General features: G+C 61.7%; 5 protein-coding genes across 5 annotated transcripts in view; all 5 read left to right on the forward strand.

Moving 5' to 3' along the window:
- Positions 1–1,855: 1,855 nt before the first annotated feature.
- Positions 1,856–6,826, forward strand: LSCM1_04592 (uncharacterized protein; the record flags this gene model as incomplete). Its single annotated transcript, XM_067322093.1, has 1 exon — positions 1,856–6,826. One exon carries the CDS (start codon positions 1,856–1,858, stop codon positions 6,824–6,826), a length of 4,971 nt encoding a protein of 1,656 aa, XP_067178890.1.
- A 3,161-nt stretch (positions 6,827–9,987) lies between these two features.
- LSCM1_04593 (uncharacterized protein) lies at positions 9,988–11,946 on the forward strand (the record flags this gene model as incomplete). The annotated part of the gene is made up of 1 exon (XM_067322094.1): positions 9,988–11,946. The coding sequence occupies one exon, from the start codon at positions 9,988–9,990 to the stop codon at positions 11,944–11,946; it is 1,959 nt and encodes a 652-aa protein (XP_067178891.1).
- Positions 11,947–12,555: 609 nt separating this feature from the next.
- Positions 12,556–13,611, forward strand: LSCM1_04594 (uncharacterized protein; the record flags this gene model as incomplete). The annotated part of the gene is made up of 1 exon (XM_067322095.1): positions 12,556–13,611. The coding sequence occupies one exon, from the start codon at positions 12,556–12,558 to the stop codon at positions 13,609–13,611; it is 1,056 nt and encodes a 351-aa protein (XP_067178892.1).
- Positions 13,612–14,118: 507 nt separating this feature from the next.
- Positions 14,119–15,936, forward strand: LSCM1_04595 (uncharacterized protein; the record flags this gene model as incomplete). The annotated part of the gene is made up of 1 exon (XM_067322096.1): positions 14,119–15,936. The coding sequence occupies one exon, from the start codon at positions 14,119–14,121 to the stop codon at positions 15,934–15,936; it is 1,818 nt and encodes a 605-aa protein (XP_067178893.1).
- Positions 15,937–16,438: 502 nt separating this feature from the next.
- LSCM1_04596 (uncharacterized protein) overlaps positions 16,439–17,209 on the forward strand; it is a gene marked incomplete at both ends in the record, with an annotated part of 2,787 nt that continues 2,016 nt past the window's right edge. The window contains one exon of the mRNA XM_067322097.1: positions 16,439–17,209. This exon is cut by the window's right edge and continues 2,016 nt beyond it. Within this exon, the coding sequence (XP_067178894.1) occupies positions 16,439–17,209 (771 nt within the window).

Raw genomic sequence — 17,209 nt, forward strand, 5'->3', positions numbered from 1 at the left:
AAGTGGCTGGTGAAACGCCTGGGGGCATGGAAGAGAGAGGCGGAGATGTCGAGCGCGCATGCATATGTCACACTGCCGGTTGTCTGATGCAACGATTTCAGTGCATCCGAATCGATGACTACGCCTCTGTCATTGCTTGCCTGATTCTCTAACCATGTGCTGTCACGCGCATGCACCTGCATAAGCATGCCCAACGCCCCCCCTCGCTCTCTTCTCCTCTGGCCCTCCAATATTCCGCGCCCTCATTTCTTCATGAGCATCGCATGCGCATGCATACTCTGACGTGCGTCCTCGACCTCCATCTGTTGCCTGTTAACTTTCTCTTCGCCACCCCCCCTCACCTCCTCTCCCGTACACGCACGCCACCTATATGCCCTTCGTTGTGCACGTCGCGGAAACGCACTCTCACTCAGCTTCGGGTAGAAAGAGAGTACACTGGTCTGTAGAAGCTCTTACCCAACCTTTGCGACCAATCCCCAACTCTTCCTATACTACATCGCTGCGGCGCAAGTGTTTTGCGCGCCGTGCGTATTCAGCAGTGCTTTGAGATGAGAGGCCGCCTCTAGAGCAGGCACAGCCATCGTTACTTCCCTATATCCAGCTACATTGCTCACGGGCTCGCCAAGTCACCGTGACACAGCACACATATAAGACTCACTGCGCCTCCGCGCAAGCATCGTATCTGTGATACTTGCAGAATAGTCTGGATACCGCGCTTTTTGTTGTCGCGCTCTTCTCCCTTCCGCTCGCCCTCGTCATCCCCCGCATCATCCCCTATTCCCACCGTCGAAAGTGCAGGTTTGTTGCCCAGCCTTCTGATCGCCACCTCACCGCTGCGGCAGCCCCTCTCTATCACTCTATTGCCCCCCTTTCCCCCTCCCCTAGCTCTTCACCACAGGCACCGTGTATTCTTACTATCTGTATACTTTCCCCTTGGGCGTGTGCGTGTGCTCAAAAGCGCCTCCTTCAACTGTTGCCTCTCCCTCTCGGGCGTTCATTTCCACCTTGTTGGCACGTCTCCGTGGTGCGCTCCGTCTAAGCGGGTCCTTTTTTATAAATACTATTCTTTATGGAGAAGAGTGCGAGCAAATCACTGCTGCGCCTGCCTATTCGTCTGTCCCGCTCCGCTCCGTTGCACGCGCATATATATTATTTTGCCCCCCTCCTCCACTGCCCTTTCCGGTGTCTGTCTGCGTCTCTTGTCTTTTTTGAACTCCCCATTTCTTTGTTTGGGCTCCCGTTCTAGTGCACCCGTCGGTGCCTTGGCTCCTCCTCCTCCCTCTCTCTCCCCTGCCTCCCCCTCGGAGTGAGCTTGTGTGTATGTGTACTCGCCTATCTCACTGCCAATCGGTTTTGTTTTGACTGACTGCCTCAGTTTCTCCCTCCCTCCCTCCCCCCTATCGCCACCACCACCACCACCGAGCATCCTGGCGTGTGTCTTCGCGTGTTCTTCGTCGTTTCTCCGACTGTAATTGCTATCGCGTTTTGCGCGATGCGCTTTGGGGCTGTTTTCCTCTCCTCTACTCCCCTGGCTCTCTGTTGGCGCCACCGCGTCCTCCTCTCTCTCTCTTTCTGGCTCTTCGGCCCCCATCGGAGGAGCTTCCTCGAGTGCGTAGGTGTGTGCTTCTCTGTGTTGGCTAACTTACTCTAGAGCTTCGACCCCTTACCCTCCACTGCCCCTCCCCTCTTTTCCCTGTGCTTGTGGCTCTGCGTATCGAGCGCCTACGTAAGCCCGTCCGCCCCACTGTTTCCCTCCCTCTCCCTCGGAGGCCCATCTCGCATCCAGTGCCCCAAGAAGGAGCTTGCAGGCACTTCACCGGTGCATCCCTGCGCAGATACACACACGCACAAAAGAATGGGGAGAGGAAAGGCGAAAATACCCAACGACGGGGAGGTGGGGCCTGCCTTCACGCCGCTGTCATCAAAGTCTGAAGAGGAAGAGGCGACGCTCAGCACCAACACTGCCTCTGGCCTTCATTGCTTGAAGGGGACTCTCCGCATCGAGCTCCCCACAATTGCAAGTGGACAGTGCACAGCTCCGGCGAGCCCGGCAGACTGCACCAACACGCACTCTCCCCAAACAGCGATATACCCGCTCTCTGAGACGGCCTTAAGCGGTGAGATGGAGGAGCGCACACCGCTCACCGTTGTGAAAGACAACGCGCATCGCTCAGCGGCTGCGCTGCTACAGGCTGGCTTCTTGAGGGAGTCAACCGGCGGCTCAGGTGGGCGAGGGGCCGGCAGAGAACGGCCATCCGTCATTCCGGCTTCGGACTGCTTTGAGCCGGTCGAGATGGCGCGCAAGATGTCGCCCATGAGCCTCTTTAAAAGCATAAGACGCAAGAGAAGGTGCAGCTCGCCCACTTCGGGTGGCGCCTTGCAGCGCGAGATTTCCGTGGCGGCGGGCCGCACCAATGGCCTGGAGCTTGGCAGTGCGCGTTCCTCCTCAAAGAAGGTGAACAGCAGCGGCAGCCCCGAGCCAAAACCCTCCGTGACAGCTGCGTTTGTGCCAGCAGTCGCTGCCACTCCGGCCATGCCAGAGCAGCAGCAGGGCAGTCTACCCTCTACCTCGAAGCCGGCTTCACCCATCTCGCTCGCAGATACGAAGTCGGTGGAACGCAGTGACACTTCTGATGACGGCGTTGAGATGGACCTTGTGCTCCGAGACGCCTCGAAGATTCGCGGCCTGCGACTGACGTGGCTTTTGTACCTGCTGATTGTGATTGTCATCGTTCTCTTTGTGCTGGTGCTAATACAGATCGTGTACGAAACAAACTGGATGCTGACCCGATCTGCCACGGAGGCGGTGCATGCCGAGGCAGCGTCCTTGCTGAACAACGTGAACATGCAGCAGTACGCGCTGGAGAAGCTATTCCAAGTGATGCGTGACGTAGACATCAAGAGCTTCAACCCTAACTCGGTCACTCACAACGTCGTGCGGGACGCCATCTGCACTAGCCTCTACCGCGCCCCTATCGCGTTTGCCTTGTACAGCGTGGAGGGAAAGCAGGAGTGGACGACGATTTGCAAGCCGTACGAGCCTTCAAACGTGCCGGCCATCTTTCCCGAAACAGTCATGCCGGACGCCTTTTCTGTGCGCGTCGTCGACTACGACAAGGTGGTGCTCTCCTACCGCACCCTTTGCCGCCGCGATGGCCTCAGTGAGACCTACATGATGATGATGGACAAGGAAACAGTGGGCCGCACCATCATGAACAATGACCGAGCCGACTACAGCACCGCCACGCTGCAGTTCGTCATGGCGGCTTTTTTTGTGCCGAGGTGGAGCACGACGAACCTGACGATGCTCTTTCGCAGCTTAACGGAGGAGGCGCCGTCTTACACGAGCACGCCCAACTCGCCCAGCGCGTCGACACTCACTGGCATCTTTGATTCGCTATGCCATACAGACTCGCCGTATGTCTGGCATACCGTCTTGATGCCCGAAAGTGGGCTCAAAAGTGGGGCCTCGTCTCCTGGTCCGGACGACTGGCCGGCTACGACGACGCACCCTATGCCGATCCCTAATTTCGAGTACAAGCGGGCCTGGGGCCAGCTGTCGAAGGCGAACCTCTGCGGTGTGCAGTGCACAAGCGCCAAAGGGGACAAGTGCGCCTTCGACAATCCAACGAACGTTTGGTTCCTCGTTGATCATCAACCGGCTCACCTCGACCGTACATGGACCACCGTGACCATTGTCGGCGCACTCAGCGTCATGGCGGTGGGCACTTTCAGCTTCATCATGCTCCTCGTCTACATCAGCATTAGTGTTCCGGTGAACTACCTCCGCTGCCAGCTCATGCGGGCCGTCGGGTCGAATGAGGTGGCGACGCACTGGCAGCGAAAGGTTGTGCGGTGGACGCACCGCCTTTGGCTCGGTGACCTGACGTCGATTGCACGGTCTATTTATATTCTAAGCCTTTGCTTCCGCCTTAATAAGAAATATGTGCCGGACCACGTTTTGCGGAACCACGCAAAACAGCTCTATGTCCGGCGCCGCAAGTTCAATTTTCTGGACGAGGTCGACTTGAAGGAAGACACAGCGTTGGGGGAGGATACGGACTCTGAAAACGAGGCCAAGTCGCCGCTGCCGCCGTTTGTTGGCGTAAGCACTGCCATGCCGCCCTCTGACACACACTTTCTCTGGCGCTTCTCCATACCTCACGGCACGGATGAGGCGGCCCACATAACGACTGATGGCGAGGTGGAGGTCTCGCCCGCTCATGCAGCGCGGCGGGGGACTGGCTTGCCTTGCGGCGCCTTCAGTCTGGGAGCTTACGGCGAGCCGGACGACATGGCGATGCAGGAACCACCCACGATGCCAGTTACCGCCACGTCTATCCAGAGCAGCAGCAACATCATGAACATTCGCCGCGAGTACGAGACCACCCTCCTATGCATCCGCATCCCGAGTGTCGAGCTGGCGTACCTGATCGACTACTCCGGTGCCGTTCAGCAGCACCGCCGTCTCATGCGAGTTCTGCTGCACCGCATTCGGCGGCACAGGGGAGCTTTGTTTCACTGCTCCGGTGACTGCCTCGGCGCCGTGTGGAACGCATTCGAGGGCTGCTCGAATCATGCCGAGTGTGCGGCGGTGTGCGCGCAGGAGATAGCCAACGCCTTTGCGCCATACCGAAACGACGGCCTGCATGTCGGCATGGTTCTGCACCAGGGCACCCTCGTGTGTGGCACGGTCGAGTACTCCAAGACGGCTTTCGTGACCGCGTTCGGCGACGGTCCGCGTGAAGCGCTGGCTGTGGCGGAGCTAGCCGCCTCCGTCAACACCCTAAACGTACTTGTAACTGAGCCAGTCAAGCAGGCGCTCTCCGGGTCGTACGACTGTAACATCGTCGACGTCATCCAGCTTCCCAATTCGGCCCACCCACTGTTGCTCTTCGAGCTGAGCGGCAGCCGTATGCCAGAGAGGCCACTGTTGAATGCGCCGCTACAGACAACTTCGAGGGCGCAGTTCTCAATCGGATACGCGCGCGCCTTCGCACAATTCCGCAACCACAACTTTCATGAAGCGCGACAAAGCGTTCACGAGCTGAGCGCGCACATGAACAGCCGCAACGCGCATCTGCTGCGTCGGCTGGAGCGCTTGTGCCTTTTCTACTCCGCTCAGCCGGCAGCCCTCCCGCGTCCCTATCACCGCGCCTTTCCGGTGTGGGCTAACTACGAGGCCATCGCTCAGGCAGGACTTCGCGATGACCCGCATTTGAAGACCTCACAGAGTGAAAACTTAATGGCCCACCGCACAAATAAGGGGGTGGTATACCTGGAGGTGCCGGCGCTGCGCGATGACATAGACTGCATCCGCGATTTTAAGCAGGAGCTGCAGGCCAACGTCCGTCGGCTAGGGTCGCCGCGATCAACGATACGGCACCGCGCATCACCTACGATAGAGGAGTCCAGGACCTCCACGCACCACATTCCGCAGTCCGCGTTGCCGGCGCAACCCGCGCTATTCCGGACATGTACAAACGCCGGGCTGCTGCCGGAGGCCAGCGGAGACCTCCCCGAGCGCCTCTCGGCGACAGCATCGACGAAGGTCCGTCACCTCGATCCCAAAGACAGTGTTGTGGCGATGAGTCTTCCGTCTCGACTGCCGGCGCCTGCCCTAACGGTCCACGCGCATCTGACCATTACAGAGCCACCGCCTGTGGCCGTGTCGGCAGCGAGGGTGCTGGCGCGTGACGAGGGGGAGGGTGGCGATAAGCCTGAACGGCCGGGCTCTGCGACGTCGTCCACATACGATGTGCCCGCTCTGCCGAGGCGCTTTCCCGTGGCGCGCGGTACCACAAATATTCCTCCTGCGTCGTTGGCGGACACCTTCCACCTCGCGAACCTCTCGTCAGCCCTGCCACAGAGGGCCGCCGTGCGCAGCGACTCCATCTACAGCTCCGCGCAAGTAGATGGCGCGAGCTGCTCCATCATTCAATCGACCCACCTCTCTTTTCAAGAGACGGGCGGCCTCAGCAGCTTCTCTGTGAAGAATGAAGCACTGCCGACTGCGATCAAGGCGAAGAACGGCACGACGTACTTGCGAAGCACCCGCATTCTGGGCAAGGGCTCCTTTGGCTGCGTCTACATGGGGATGGACGCCCACTCGGGACGGCTCGTAGCCATAAAGTTTCTGCCGCTGCCGAGCGACGAATCTGGAATGGAAGTGATCGAATCGGAGGTGCTCATATTGCAGCGGGTCAACGACACACACGTGGTGCAGTTGCTTTCCTATGCCTTTGAGGGGGACACCATCGTCATTTTCATGGAATGCATGATGGCAGGGTCGCTGCAGAACATGATCTCCGCCTTCCGCACCATACCCAGCGCCACCGCCCGCGTCTTCATGCGTGATGTCCTGCGCGGACTGAGCAAGTTGCACTCGATGGGCATCATTCATCGCGACATGAAGCCGCAGAATGTCCTGCTCAGCTTCGCGGGCAACTGCAAGATTTCTGACTTCGGCGCCTCAGCGTGGCTGCAGGAGTTGGCGCGGAAAGAGTCGAAGGGCGAGGTCTGCGGCACTCCCGTCTACCTTGCCCCAGAGGCGGCACGAGGCAACCCGGAGAAGGAGAGCGACATTTGGAGCTGCGGCATCATGTTCTTGCAGATGATCACCGGCCGGCTGCCCTACACACCCGAGCAGCTCGCTTCGGGTGCGGCTGCGCTGGTGTACCAAATTGGCAGTGGCCTCGCACACCCGAGTGTACCCGGCAACCTCGACGTGTTGGACGCGGAGTTTGTGCATGCCTGTCTGAACAACGACCCCGGGAAGCGCACCTCCGCTGCAGGTCTTCTGCAATTTGCTCTCTTCACCGTGTAAAGGTGGGGCGGTGATGCATAAGGCGCAGCGCTGGCACCGGCCCGACACATCGCGGATGCGCTTCTGTGCGCATCCACGAGGGCACTCTCCTTCCACTTTTTTCCTTCAGTATTTGTTCAGTCGATGGCGTTCATATCTTCTTCACGCGTGTGTGTGTGTGCGTGCTGTGCGGCGGTGGGAAGGAGGTTGTGCACTCAGCGTTGTGAGGATGGCGTCGCGCGTTGCAAGCTGAGATGCCGGAGCAGACAGCGTGGCAGCTCCAATAGCGGCTGCTTTGCGTTTCTTCGTGCCGTACATGTGAGCAGATTTCTGTCTGCGCGGTATCCGCACGCTGTGCGCGCGCACGCGATAGATGAGTAAAACGCTCTCCCTCTCTAACGATTTCACTATTCAGCAAAGAAAAAAAAACATTTTAAGAAAGGGAAACGTCTCTTTGTCCTCGTCGTTTTTTTTTCTGTGCGTGTCTCCTCTGCATGCTTACTCACCAGCTTCTACCTTTCCTGTTCTCCCTCGTAATGCTCGTGCATGCGTGTACAGATTTTGATGCAGAGAGGTACTCGAGGAAGGAAGACGAGGGAGACGCACTGGCTCGCTCTCCCGCTGCGCCAATCCCCTCCCCGCTCTCTCTCTGATCCACCCTTCCTCGTCTCTCTTTTTTACCTCCTCCCTTTAAGCGTCACTGCCTGCGCCTTCATCGCTTCGTGTATGTCGATGGGTGTGCCGATCCGCCATGTTTTCCCCCTTCTCCTCTCTCCAGTGATCGGAGTGTCGTGGGGGTAAGCTGCTCAGAGGAGCACATGGCATACAAGCAGAGCGGAGAAGCTTCGAGAGCCCTGTCCTGCAGCTGGCCACCGTCCTCTCTGAGCTCATTCAGGACGCACCTAAGCCATCCTCTGCTGCTTATATGACGGAGAGCAGCGTCTCCGCCGCCCCACCCCCATCTCGCGCAGGAATGTGGACACGTCTCGCTCGTGTCATGTCATGCACAGTTCATCTTTGCTCGTCAGGCACCGGTGGCACAGCAGGTCTGGGAAGAGGGGATGAGGAAGGAAAAGGCGGGTCCGTTGGAGCCATGGCCCAATTCGGCAGCATGATAGGCCGTCCTAGAGTGTGATCCGGCCGTAGCGCAGCAGAGACAGACGAACACAGGTACTGTCAGCGTGCAGTGGGTGCCATGCCGGTGGTAAAATGTGCGCGCCGAGTGAAAACGTTTTGCGATACGTGTCAGCGCCGCCTTCGTTTGCCTCCCCCCTACCCTTCTCCCACACACACACACGCACACGCACACCATCCACCGACCCGACCAACCCTCCCACTGCCCACTGATATGGGGGAGGGGGGGGACTGAACCACACCGTAACGAAACGGACAACTTTGCGTACGCCACCCTGGGTGGAGCTTTGAGGCAACTAGCCAAGTCGAGAGCAGGCAAAGTTTGAGGTGGAGGACGTCCTCCAAGGACTGAGCCGGCGCCCCGCTGTTGCACGCCAGTCCATCCGCTGCCTCGCAGCAAGAGGCGATGGGGTCCGCGGGCAGAGGAGTGGAACTCTGACGTGTGCACGCTGCATAGCAGCGAGAGGAATAAGTATGGCAGAAAAGGGAGAGGCATGCAGAGGTCTCGATTAACTATTTCTTCGATCATGACAGCTTTCACTACTGCGCTTGGAGGCGTACGCGTGCGGCTGCCGCCTCTTCTCATTGTGCCAGACGCATATTTGCGCGCCGGAACTTCGCATCTCTTGTGGTCTGATGCGAGCACCCAGTGCGTGGTGAATGCGTACGAGAGTAGAGGAGGCTAGCCAAAACGTGTGCCACGATACGGGCATGTGCTGGCATCTCCTCATCCGTACGCCGTCTTCTTGCACCGTGCTGCAGCATCGGTGGTGGAAGCGAAGGTGTGTCAGCCCATTTCTCTCTACTCCGCTCTGTCTTTTCTGTTGCCATGATTTGGCTCACTGCTTGTGGAAGGGGAAGACATGAGCGATGCGGTCTTGCGCGTAGCCGCGTGATGGAGGAACGTTTTTCGTGTGCATGTATGTGTGGGGAAGGGGGAGGGGGCTGTCCAACTTCACTACAGAGAATGGCGCCCTCGTCTTTACTTTGTGTAGTCGACCGAGTCTGTTCAAGCATCCGCGCATGGGAGCGGGGAGGGGAAAGAACTTTGCTGCGTGCAGCGGCTACCCCTTCAGCCACTTTCTCCCCGCACTCCCTCCTTCTTCCGAACCGTATTTCTTTGTCGCCACTGCGCCTCCTGCGTAGGGAACCGGCCCGGACAATTCAACCGGTGCCTTTGCTGTGTCTTCCACTCACCTCTTCATCGGTTCGCTGCTCGATTCCCATGCCTACGCCTGCGCGTATACTCGTATTAATGGCTGCCTGCGTCTCTCCCGTCGCTCATGCATTGCGCGATCGGTTTCCCCACTTTTTTGCTTTGGCTTCCCGCCGGATCCTCTGTATGTGTCTGTGGCGGGTGGTCTGTGCGCGTCATCGTCCGTCGCCTCGCAGCGTGCACGTATTTCCGTCCATGTGAATGCGCAAGAATGAGGCCTCAGTCACTGCCTCCTCTCCTCAATGTAATATGTGCGGGCCTTTCAGCTCATCTGCCGCCACTTCCACACACTCCGCATGGTGAAGCGCAGGTGTCCCGACCAGTAACCATTCGGGTCGGCTCCCAGACAATCCTCCCGCCTGCAGCACCCGCAGCGTCCTCTGCGGCTGTTGCAACGCCATCGACAGATGCGGAGAGACGCAGGAAGAGCGCGAACGAGCCACCAGCGGTCCATGCCATGAATTCAGAAACGCCGCACCAACATGGCGACGCTCCGCGGTGCTGAGACGCCCTCGCGGAATCGATGCGATCATGTCCTGCCCTGCCCCCCCTCTCCTTCCCCTTCCCTGCACCGCCCGTGTCGCACTTCTCTTTCGCTCCCCGCCTCCCCTTCCACACTTCCCTCACACGGCGGAGAAGTTGCGCTCCGTAAGCGAAGCACCTGCACCCATCGCCGCGGCCGTGTACAACCCCTAAGAGCAAGGGCGCGCGCGGAGCGGAAGCGTCCTACTGCTTCTGTGTGTGCGGTGGTGGTGGTGGTGCACTGCTGCCGTTTGCTGCCGAAGGCTGAAAGCACCACGGCTGCAGCCTCTTCGGAGGCCGCCCCCGTGCGATGGAGACAATGCAGCGTTACGTGGGGCACGCATGGGCGCGCCGAGCCGGTCGATGGGCGACCGCCATGCTATCCAAGGCAGCCGCTGCGCCATCAGCAGCAACTCCGCCATTGCTGGCGCCCTCTAGTCTGCTCACAGCGTCACGCCACTGCGCCACGACGGGCGCATCGGCAGAGGTGTCGGTGCAAGGCAACGACGACGACGCGGCTGTCCCCCACCTCCAGCAAGATATGGAGGCGCTCGAGATGCTGCGCTCCAGCGCGCCCATCACCTCCACCGAGGAAATCCAGGAGATGATCAAGGGCGCGAAGAATGCACGCGAGGTGCGGATGGTGCTCGAGAGGGTCGTGTACGTGCACCACCTCTGCTTTGACCTCCTCAACGGCCACGGCTATCGTGTTGCGGTGCTGCAAGCACTGACGGCGGTCGCGCCGCACACGAACTGCATGCACGAGTGGTTCGACTGCGTCTTCCGCTTTCGGCGTCTGGGCTTCGTGCTTACCCGTACGTACGCGGCGGAGGGCTTCACGACGATACGGCAGTGGCTGTCGCACGAGTTCCTCCACCACGGGCGATCGCCCAGCCTCGTCACGGAGGGCACGGCACACATCAAGGAGCTGATGCAGTGGTGCCTCGAGGACGAACTTGTCTTTGACCACGTCCTCTACACCCGCATTGTATTTTTGCTGACGATGATCGTGAGCTACTTGGACCGGCAGAACCTTTATCGCGCCTCCTTCCCGGACGATTTCACGAAGCGCGACGGGATCGTGGTAGAGTGGATCGTGACCAACGAGCGCTGCGTCGATTTTGACGAGTGCGTGCTGCAGTGCGACGCGGTGATGGAGGAGTTGCTGGAGCAGATGCGGCAGGACATTCCATCGCGCCCTCCGTTCAGCTTCATGTACCGCCTCGCTGACTACTACTTCGCCACCGACAACGTGGAGAAGATGATCGCCGTGATGGAGGACGCGGAGAGCTACGGCGTGAGCGTGGCGGAGAGCACGACGGCAAAGCTAATGCAGATGGCATGTGCCTTCAACTCTCCGCAGGTGCCGGAGCTGCTGCTGCGGTGGCGGGTGCTGCCTCCGCAGTGTGTGTTGGCCACGCCGGACGTGAGCCGCCTCCTCTTCTTCTACAGCCGTGCCGGCGGCGGCCTTCCATGCCCGCACTGCGGCGAGCCTTACAACCATCGTAACGTCAGCGTGTACTGTTGGCTGCAGACGCCGCCGCACCAACGGCAGTGCCCAGCGCTGCGCATGGCGCGCGTGCAGAAGGGCGAGTTGGAGGAGTCGCCGGAGCTGCCTCAGAACGCGGACTGGTCGGCGCAGGCATTTGGGCTCTTCGAACTCTCGCGTGCCCGCGCTATCGAGTGGACGGCGGTGGAGTGGCGCGGCTTCCTGCTGTGCTGCATCTTCTCCCCGCGCGCCCTGGAGGCGAAGGCACTGATGGACCTGCACCTCGACGCAACAGCAATGGACGACTTCCTGCGAGCCACCTGCATTCGACTGCTGCGCCATCACGCCCCAGCAGAGGCGTGGCCCACCTTAGAGAAATGGAAGCAGCAGCAGTGCAACATGTCGCCCATCGCGCTGCAGGAGGCGCTGATGGCCGCCGCGATGGTGGCGGACGCCGCCACGCGGCTGGAGCACATGAAGGCGGTCTGGCAGCTGCTTGTAGCGAAGGACAGCTACGTCATGCCCCTCACCCGCCGCTTCTACCAGCGACGCACGGCAGAGCTAAAGAAGGGCTATGCCGCCGCCGGCGCAGGCGGTGATGGTAACGAGTCGCAAGACGCATCGGCGATTCAGCGCGAGGAGGCGCAGGTGATGCAGCATATTGTGGAGATGCGGCCGCGCCGCGTGTCGCTGCTCGACATGAAGGACAGCGCCGCCGACTTTGCAGTGGGCACGCGTCGCAAGAACGTGTATCAGCCGAGCTACGCTAATGGGCCGTAACCGTCCTGCTCCTCCCCCCGCTGTGGTTGATTCCTGGGGCTGACGCGGATGTGGCAGTAGTCGCGGTCTGACGGAGCGCGTGTGTGCGCGGTGTACGGCGGAGGCCTCCGCGGGGCTCGAGGGCAGAGAGACGAGGTCGAATGCGAGAAGGCGGTTGAAGAGTGCCCATCGAGAGCCGGCGCTCCCACCTACCATTGGGCTGTGCGCGTAGCCGAGGCGACAGGTGAAGGAATGAGTGAGGTGGAAAGCCACGGTAGCAGTGGTGGCACGCGCCCTCCTGTCTCCCGCCCCCTCCGCCCGCCCGACTGTTGTGCCGCAGCGACCCTTACCACGTGCGGTGGGATCGCGGCCACCATCACCTCTCTCTACCCGTCTTACGGTCATGTCTGACGCCCCCCTCCCTCTTTGCTTCGGGGACCTCTCCAGCATCTATTGGCCACCGCCCGCAGCGAGGAGCGGACGGCGGCGTCTCTTGGCTTACCGGCACCGACGCCACCACCTCAGAGTCCGCATCGCCGCACACATAGGCACATATACACATATCCCCTTCTCATCTGGCTGGGCCAGCGCCAGCGTGTCCTTCCCCGCATTACCCCACCCACACGTCGCATGCCCGTCTCACCCTTGCCCCCGTCCCCCGTGCTGCAGCCAAGGGCCGACGAGGCCGCCATCCCAGCGGCGAGCCACCACATCCCCCCTCCTCTCAACGGGTATGTGTTTATCGAGCACCGCCGCAGCACCCTTTCACACGACACCTTCCTCGCGCACGATACGCGCCTGCTGCGGCATCCGCAGAAGCACGGCGACGCCCGGGCGAAGGTCATCATTCGTGTCTACGCGCTGGAGTACCTGCGCCGCGATGAGGAGTGCCGATTCGCGCTTGAGCGGGAGTGCCTGGCGTCACGTCTGGTGGTGCATCCACATCTGTTGCCGTCTAGCGCCTCGTTTGCCTCCAAGACGGATTTGTTCGTTGTCGAGAAGTATTGCGCCGGCGGGGACCTCTACGAGCTGATGGTGTCGCCCGTCGAGGAAAGCGCTGACGCCCCGAGGGATGGCGAAGCGCCGCGGCCTCGTGGCAGCGGCGGCCTGCCCGGCAGCACTGTTAAATGCCTCATGCGGCAGCTGCTCTCCGCCGTGCAGTACCTGCACCGCACCTGTAGGCTGGTGCACCGCAACATTAAGCTTGAAGCCCTCTTCATGGACGAGGAGCAGCACCTTCGACTTGGCAGCTTCGGACTATGCGCGGCGCTGCCGCCTCCGAGGGTAGCGGCTGGAGACGGAGAAGGGACGCTGGACGCCCCGGAGGGCACGGCGTCATGGCCGCCTGCACCTCTCCATCTGTGCTGCGGGTCGAAGCACTACGCGGCGCCGGAGCTGGTGCAGGGGCATCCCTATCAGGGCGAGGCTGTCGACGCCTGGGCCTGCGGCGTCGTGCTCTTCGCTCTTCTCACCGGCTGCTTTCCGTTCGATAGCGACAAAGGCGACGAGGCCCTCTTCCGACTTGTATGCGGCGACGTGGAGGCCCACCTAGCACAGCACCCGGCCATGGCGGCCATTGAAGATCCTCAGGCGCGCGACCTGGTGCGCAACTTGTTGCGGCCCCACCCGAACGCCCGCTACACCGTCTCCGAGGCGCTCGAGCACCCGTACCTCGAGCAAGCGTGAGCATCCAACCCCAACAGCGGGAGAAAGAAACAGAGAGAGGCGAAGTAATGTCAACAGAAAGGACTGCCGGGCGTGCCCTGCATCTCTTCTGCAGCCCCGCTGCGCTTACATCGGCGCAAAGGACACCAGACAGCCCACGGCAAGCGATGCTCCTCCAGCAGGTGGGGATGGGGGGCACCAGGCGGCCCTCCTCATCCTGTTTGGCGGAGGCCATCCGCACCTCCATCCACCCACCCCACCATCGGCACGTGAAGGATTGTGAGGGGCACGCAGGGGTCAGCTGTCGTGCGCCGCGCACGGGACGTGCGATGTGCGGTGGCCGTCTCGCATCACTCCCCCCCCTCCACTCTCTCTTCGGGAATGGCCAATGAGTCACCGCCACCTCCCTCCTCCCGGCCCACATCCCTCTCTCTGGTGCCTCCACCCTACGCACACTCGCCCACGTCGCAGCGCATTCGGCTGTGGCTGTGGCCACGCACGCAGCATCAATCACACCTACGCGCCACCATGCGCTGCTTGCGCCGCCGCTGGGACCCCCAGAGGACAGCGCTCTCCTCGTGCCAGCGTCTGTGGTCGTTGGGCGTCGTCGTGAACGCACCACATGCGTCGGTGGAGGGGCTGCTTAGTCACGTGAGACAACAGGCGGCAGCGTCGCCAGTATGGAGTGTCGACTTCGGGGCATTGCTCGAGCGCTGCTCCGCCGTTGGGTGCCACTCCCCTCCGTCGCGGGTGGAGCTAATGGGCCGCGTGGCCACTGCCCTCGGCATGGTGCTGAATGCTCGTGACGCGCCATCTGTGACGGCTCTCAGCGTTACACTGCCGACACCGAAGGCGGTCAGAACGCTGCTGCAGCTATGCCAGACCACCCCCCTCCTCGCCTCGCTCGAGTCACTGGAACTCGTGGTGGACACGACAGCCGCGAGCGCCCTGCCGGACAGCATGGAAGAAATGGGCGGGCACGAGGTGTCGGCGCTGCTGCGGGAGCTAGCCACGTATCGGCGGCGCAGCGCTGGCCAATCTCGCTGGACGTCACTCTGCGTCCGCTCGCGCGACACGAGGATGCCTGCAGTCTTCAGCGGAAGGTCGCACGCGCAGCCACAGCACCCCACAGTGGAGCGGCTGTGGGACGACGCCACGGTGAGTGCCTTGGCGGAGCTCGTGGCAGCAGCGCCGTGGGCTCGGGTGGCGCTTTGTCATGCGGACCTCACCCCATGTACGTTCTGGACGCGCCAACAGCTTTGGGCCTCGCTCGACAGCGCTCACGCCTCCCTCGCGGTGTTGGACCTGACGGGGGTGCGGCACGCTCACGAGTTCATTGCTTCTGGGCAGCTGCGTCGCCTTGCCCACCTCTCTTCTCTCGATGTCAGCCACACGCAGCTCGAAGAGGACGCCGTGCAATGGCTGCTGAAGGACGTGCAAGTCGGCGCCGGTGGGTGGTGGCTGCTGCAGCATCTCGGCTTGGCACAGTGTGAGGTGAGCGAGGCCGTCGCGAAGCTCCTCTGCGATCAGTACGAGCAGCACGCAAGAAATGAGGTGCCGCGGTTAGAGTCTCTGAACGTGTCGGGCGTCCGCCTGCGGCGCCGTGCCGCCTTCTTCATGGCAAGGTGTCTCATGCAGTGCACGCGACTGCAACACCTCGAGACGCGCCATTGCCACCTCCAACCTGCCAGTCTCGAGGACATGGCGGCGGCACTGCGGCACGCCACAGAGCTTAAAGCATGGGCCCTGTGCCTCAACAAGTTCGGCGACGAAGGGGTTGCGGCGCTCGCCAAATACGCGCGGTGTTGGCCCTCACTCACAGGTGTGGATCTCTCGCGGTGCCGACTCACATGTGCATGCGTGTGCGCCCTCAGCCGCGCGCTTCCTGAGTGGAGCAGCCTGCAGTCGTTGCGGCTGGTGGGCAACGACTTGCGGTGGCAGCCACCGCGCGCATCATCTTCGTTGTCGTCAAGCGGAGTGAAGGGCGACGGGAACGGGAGGGACACGTGCGGCCTCTTCGCCTACGACCCCGCCTACATGAAAAGTCATGGCAGCAGCGTGAAGGTGCCCACCTCCTATGAGCTCGAGCGCCGCGATAGAGAGGAAGGCCGCCAGCGCTACACGGGAACAGAGGAGTTCGCCGAGGAGGCGCCGCCGCTTGCCTCGCCGCTGGAGGCGCTTGGAGAGGCGCTTTCCATGTGCCCGCAGCTGCGAGTGCTCGACTTGAGTGACTGCGCGATGGCGGACGCACAGCTCGTGTGTCTCTTCGCTCACTTCGCGAGGACTGCGCTCGAGGAGCTGCGGCTGCGTATTTGCGGCGTGTGGTGGGCTGGGCGTGGGTGTTAACAGATGCAGCAGGGCCGAACGTGAGACGATCCCCTCCTACAGGCCTGCGCTGCCCCGCCTCTGCTGTTGCCCATCTCCTAACGGCTCCATCGGGTAACGCATAACGCATGTCTGCACACAAGAGAAGCGATGAAGAAGCGGAGGACGCAGCAGAAAGGACTGATGCGCCTGGCAGGCTCTCTCACGCGCTGGGTGCGTCACGTGCCGGGGGGAGGGGGAGGCGTAAGGGAAGGAAGCCTGCAGCCATGCATCGTGCCCCCTTCCCCCCTCGTCTTTCCCCTTTCGGTTGATCAGCCCGAATCACATGCACGCTCAACGACAGGCACGCACATGGGCGTCTCGATGCGCCGGAACGCAAGCGTATGTCCCCCCCTTCCCTCTTCATCCTCCGCTCCCCTTTCCTTTCTGCTTGCGCTTGCACGGCACTCACGCCTGACGCACGCACACACACCGCCAGCCCCCACACGTACAGTGCCTCACGTGCATCAGGCAAGTGTCTAACATGGCCGGCACAGCGCCTTCAGCAGCGCCGGCAGCGTTGGGTGAAGGGAGGCACGGCGACGGCGGTGGCACTGCCACCATCGCGGCTCCGGTCCCCGCCGACGGCTCTATGGACTACGTGGCGCTCTACCGCCAGTTCTGCGCGGAGGAAGGGTGCAAGGCGAACTCGGCGCTTGTCCGCTACATCCAGGACCGCGGCGGCCACTTCAGCCTCGAGCGACTGAACCTGGGCAACAACTATCTCGGCTCTAAGGGGCTACGCCCGGTGCTGCGCATGATCGACCTGTGCCAAGCCATCGTCTCCATCAACCTGGAGAGCAACGGGATTGGCAACGACGCCGTTTCGGACCTCTGCGAGGTGCTTCAGCGCCACGTCAGCATCACCTCGCTCAACTTGAGCCACAACCCCATCTCCGTTGCGGGTGGGAAGCGGCTGCTGCAGCTCGTCGAGGCCAACCCCCGCATCACCGAGCTGCATCTCGACGGGACCAGCATTTTCGAAGGGTCGCAGAGCCGCATCCGCATGGCCCTCCAGCACAACGCCGCCATCCAGCGGGGCTCCGGGCCGCACATGGAGGCAGCGAGCTCTGCCGCCGCGGCCAAGGCAGCAGACACTCGTCCACCGCCGCCCCCTGCGCGCCGGCGCGGCGGCCCAGCGGTGGCCAACACCCTGCCTGCCGTGCCGCCACCCAGAGCCACGTTGCAGGCCATTCACCATCGCCCCCTCAACACCGGCCGAGCTGCTGCAGACGGCACCTCCGCGAGGGCAGCA

Source organism: Leishmania martiniquensis, chromosome 21 (genome assembly GCF_017916325.1).
Source record: "Leishmania martiniquensis isolate LSCM1 chromosome 21, whole genome shotgun sequence".
Lineage (NCBI taxonomy): Eukaryota > Euglenozoa > Kinetoplastea > Trypanosomatida > Trypanosomatidae > Leishmania > Leishmania martiniquensis.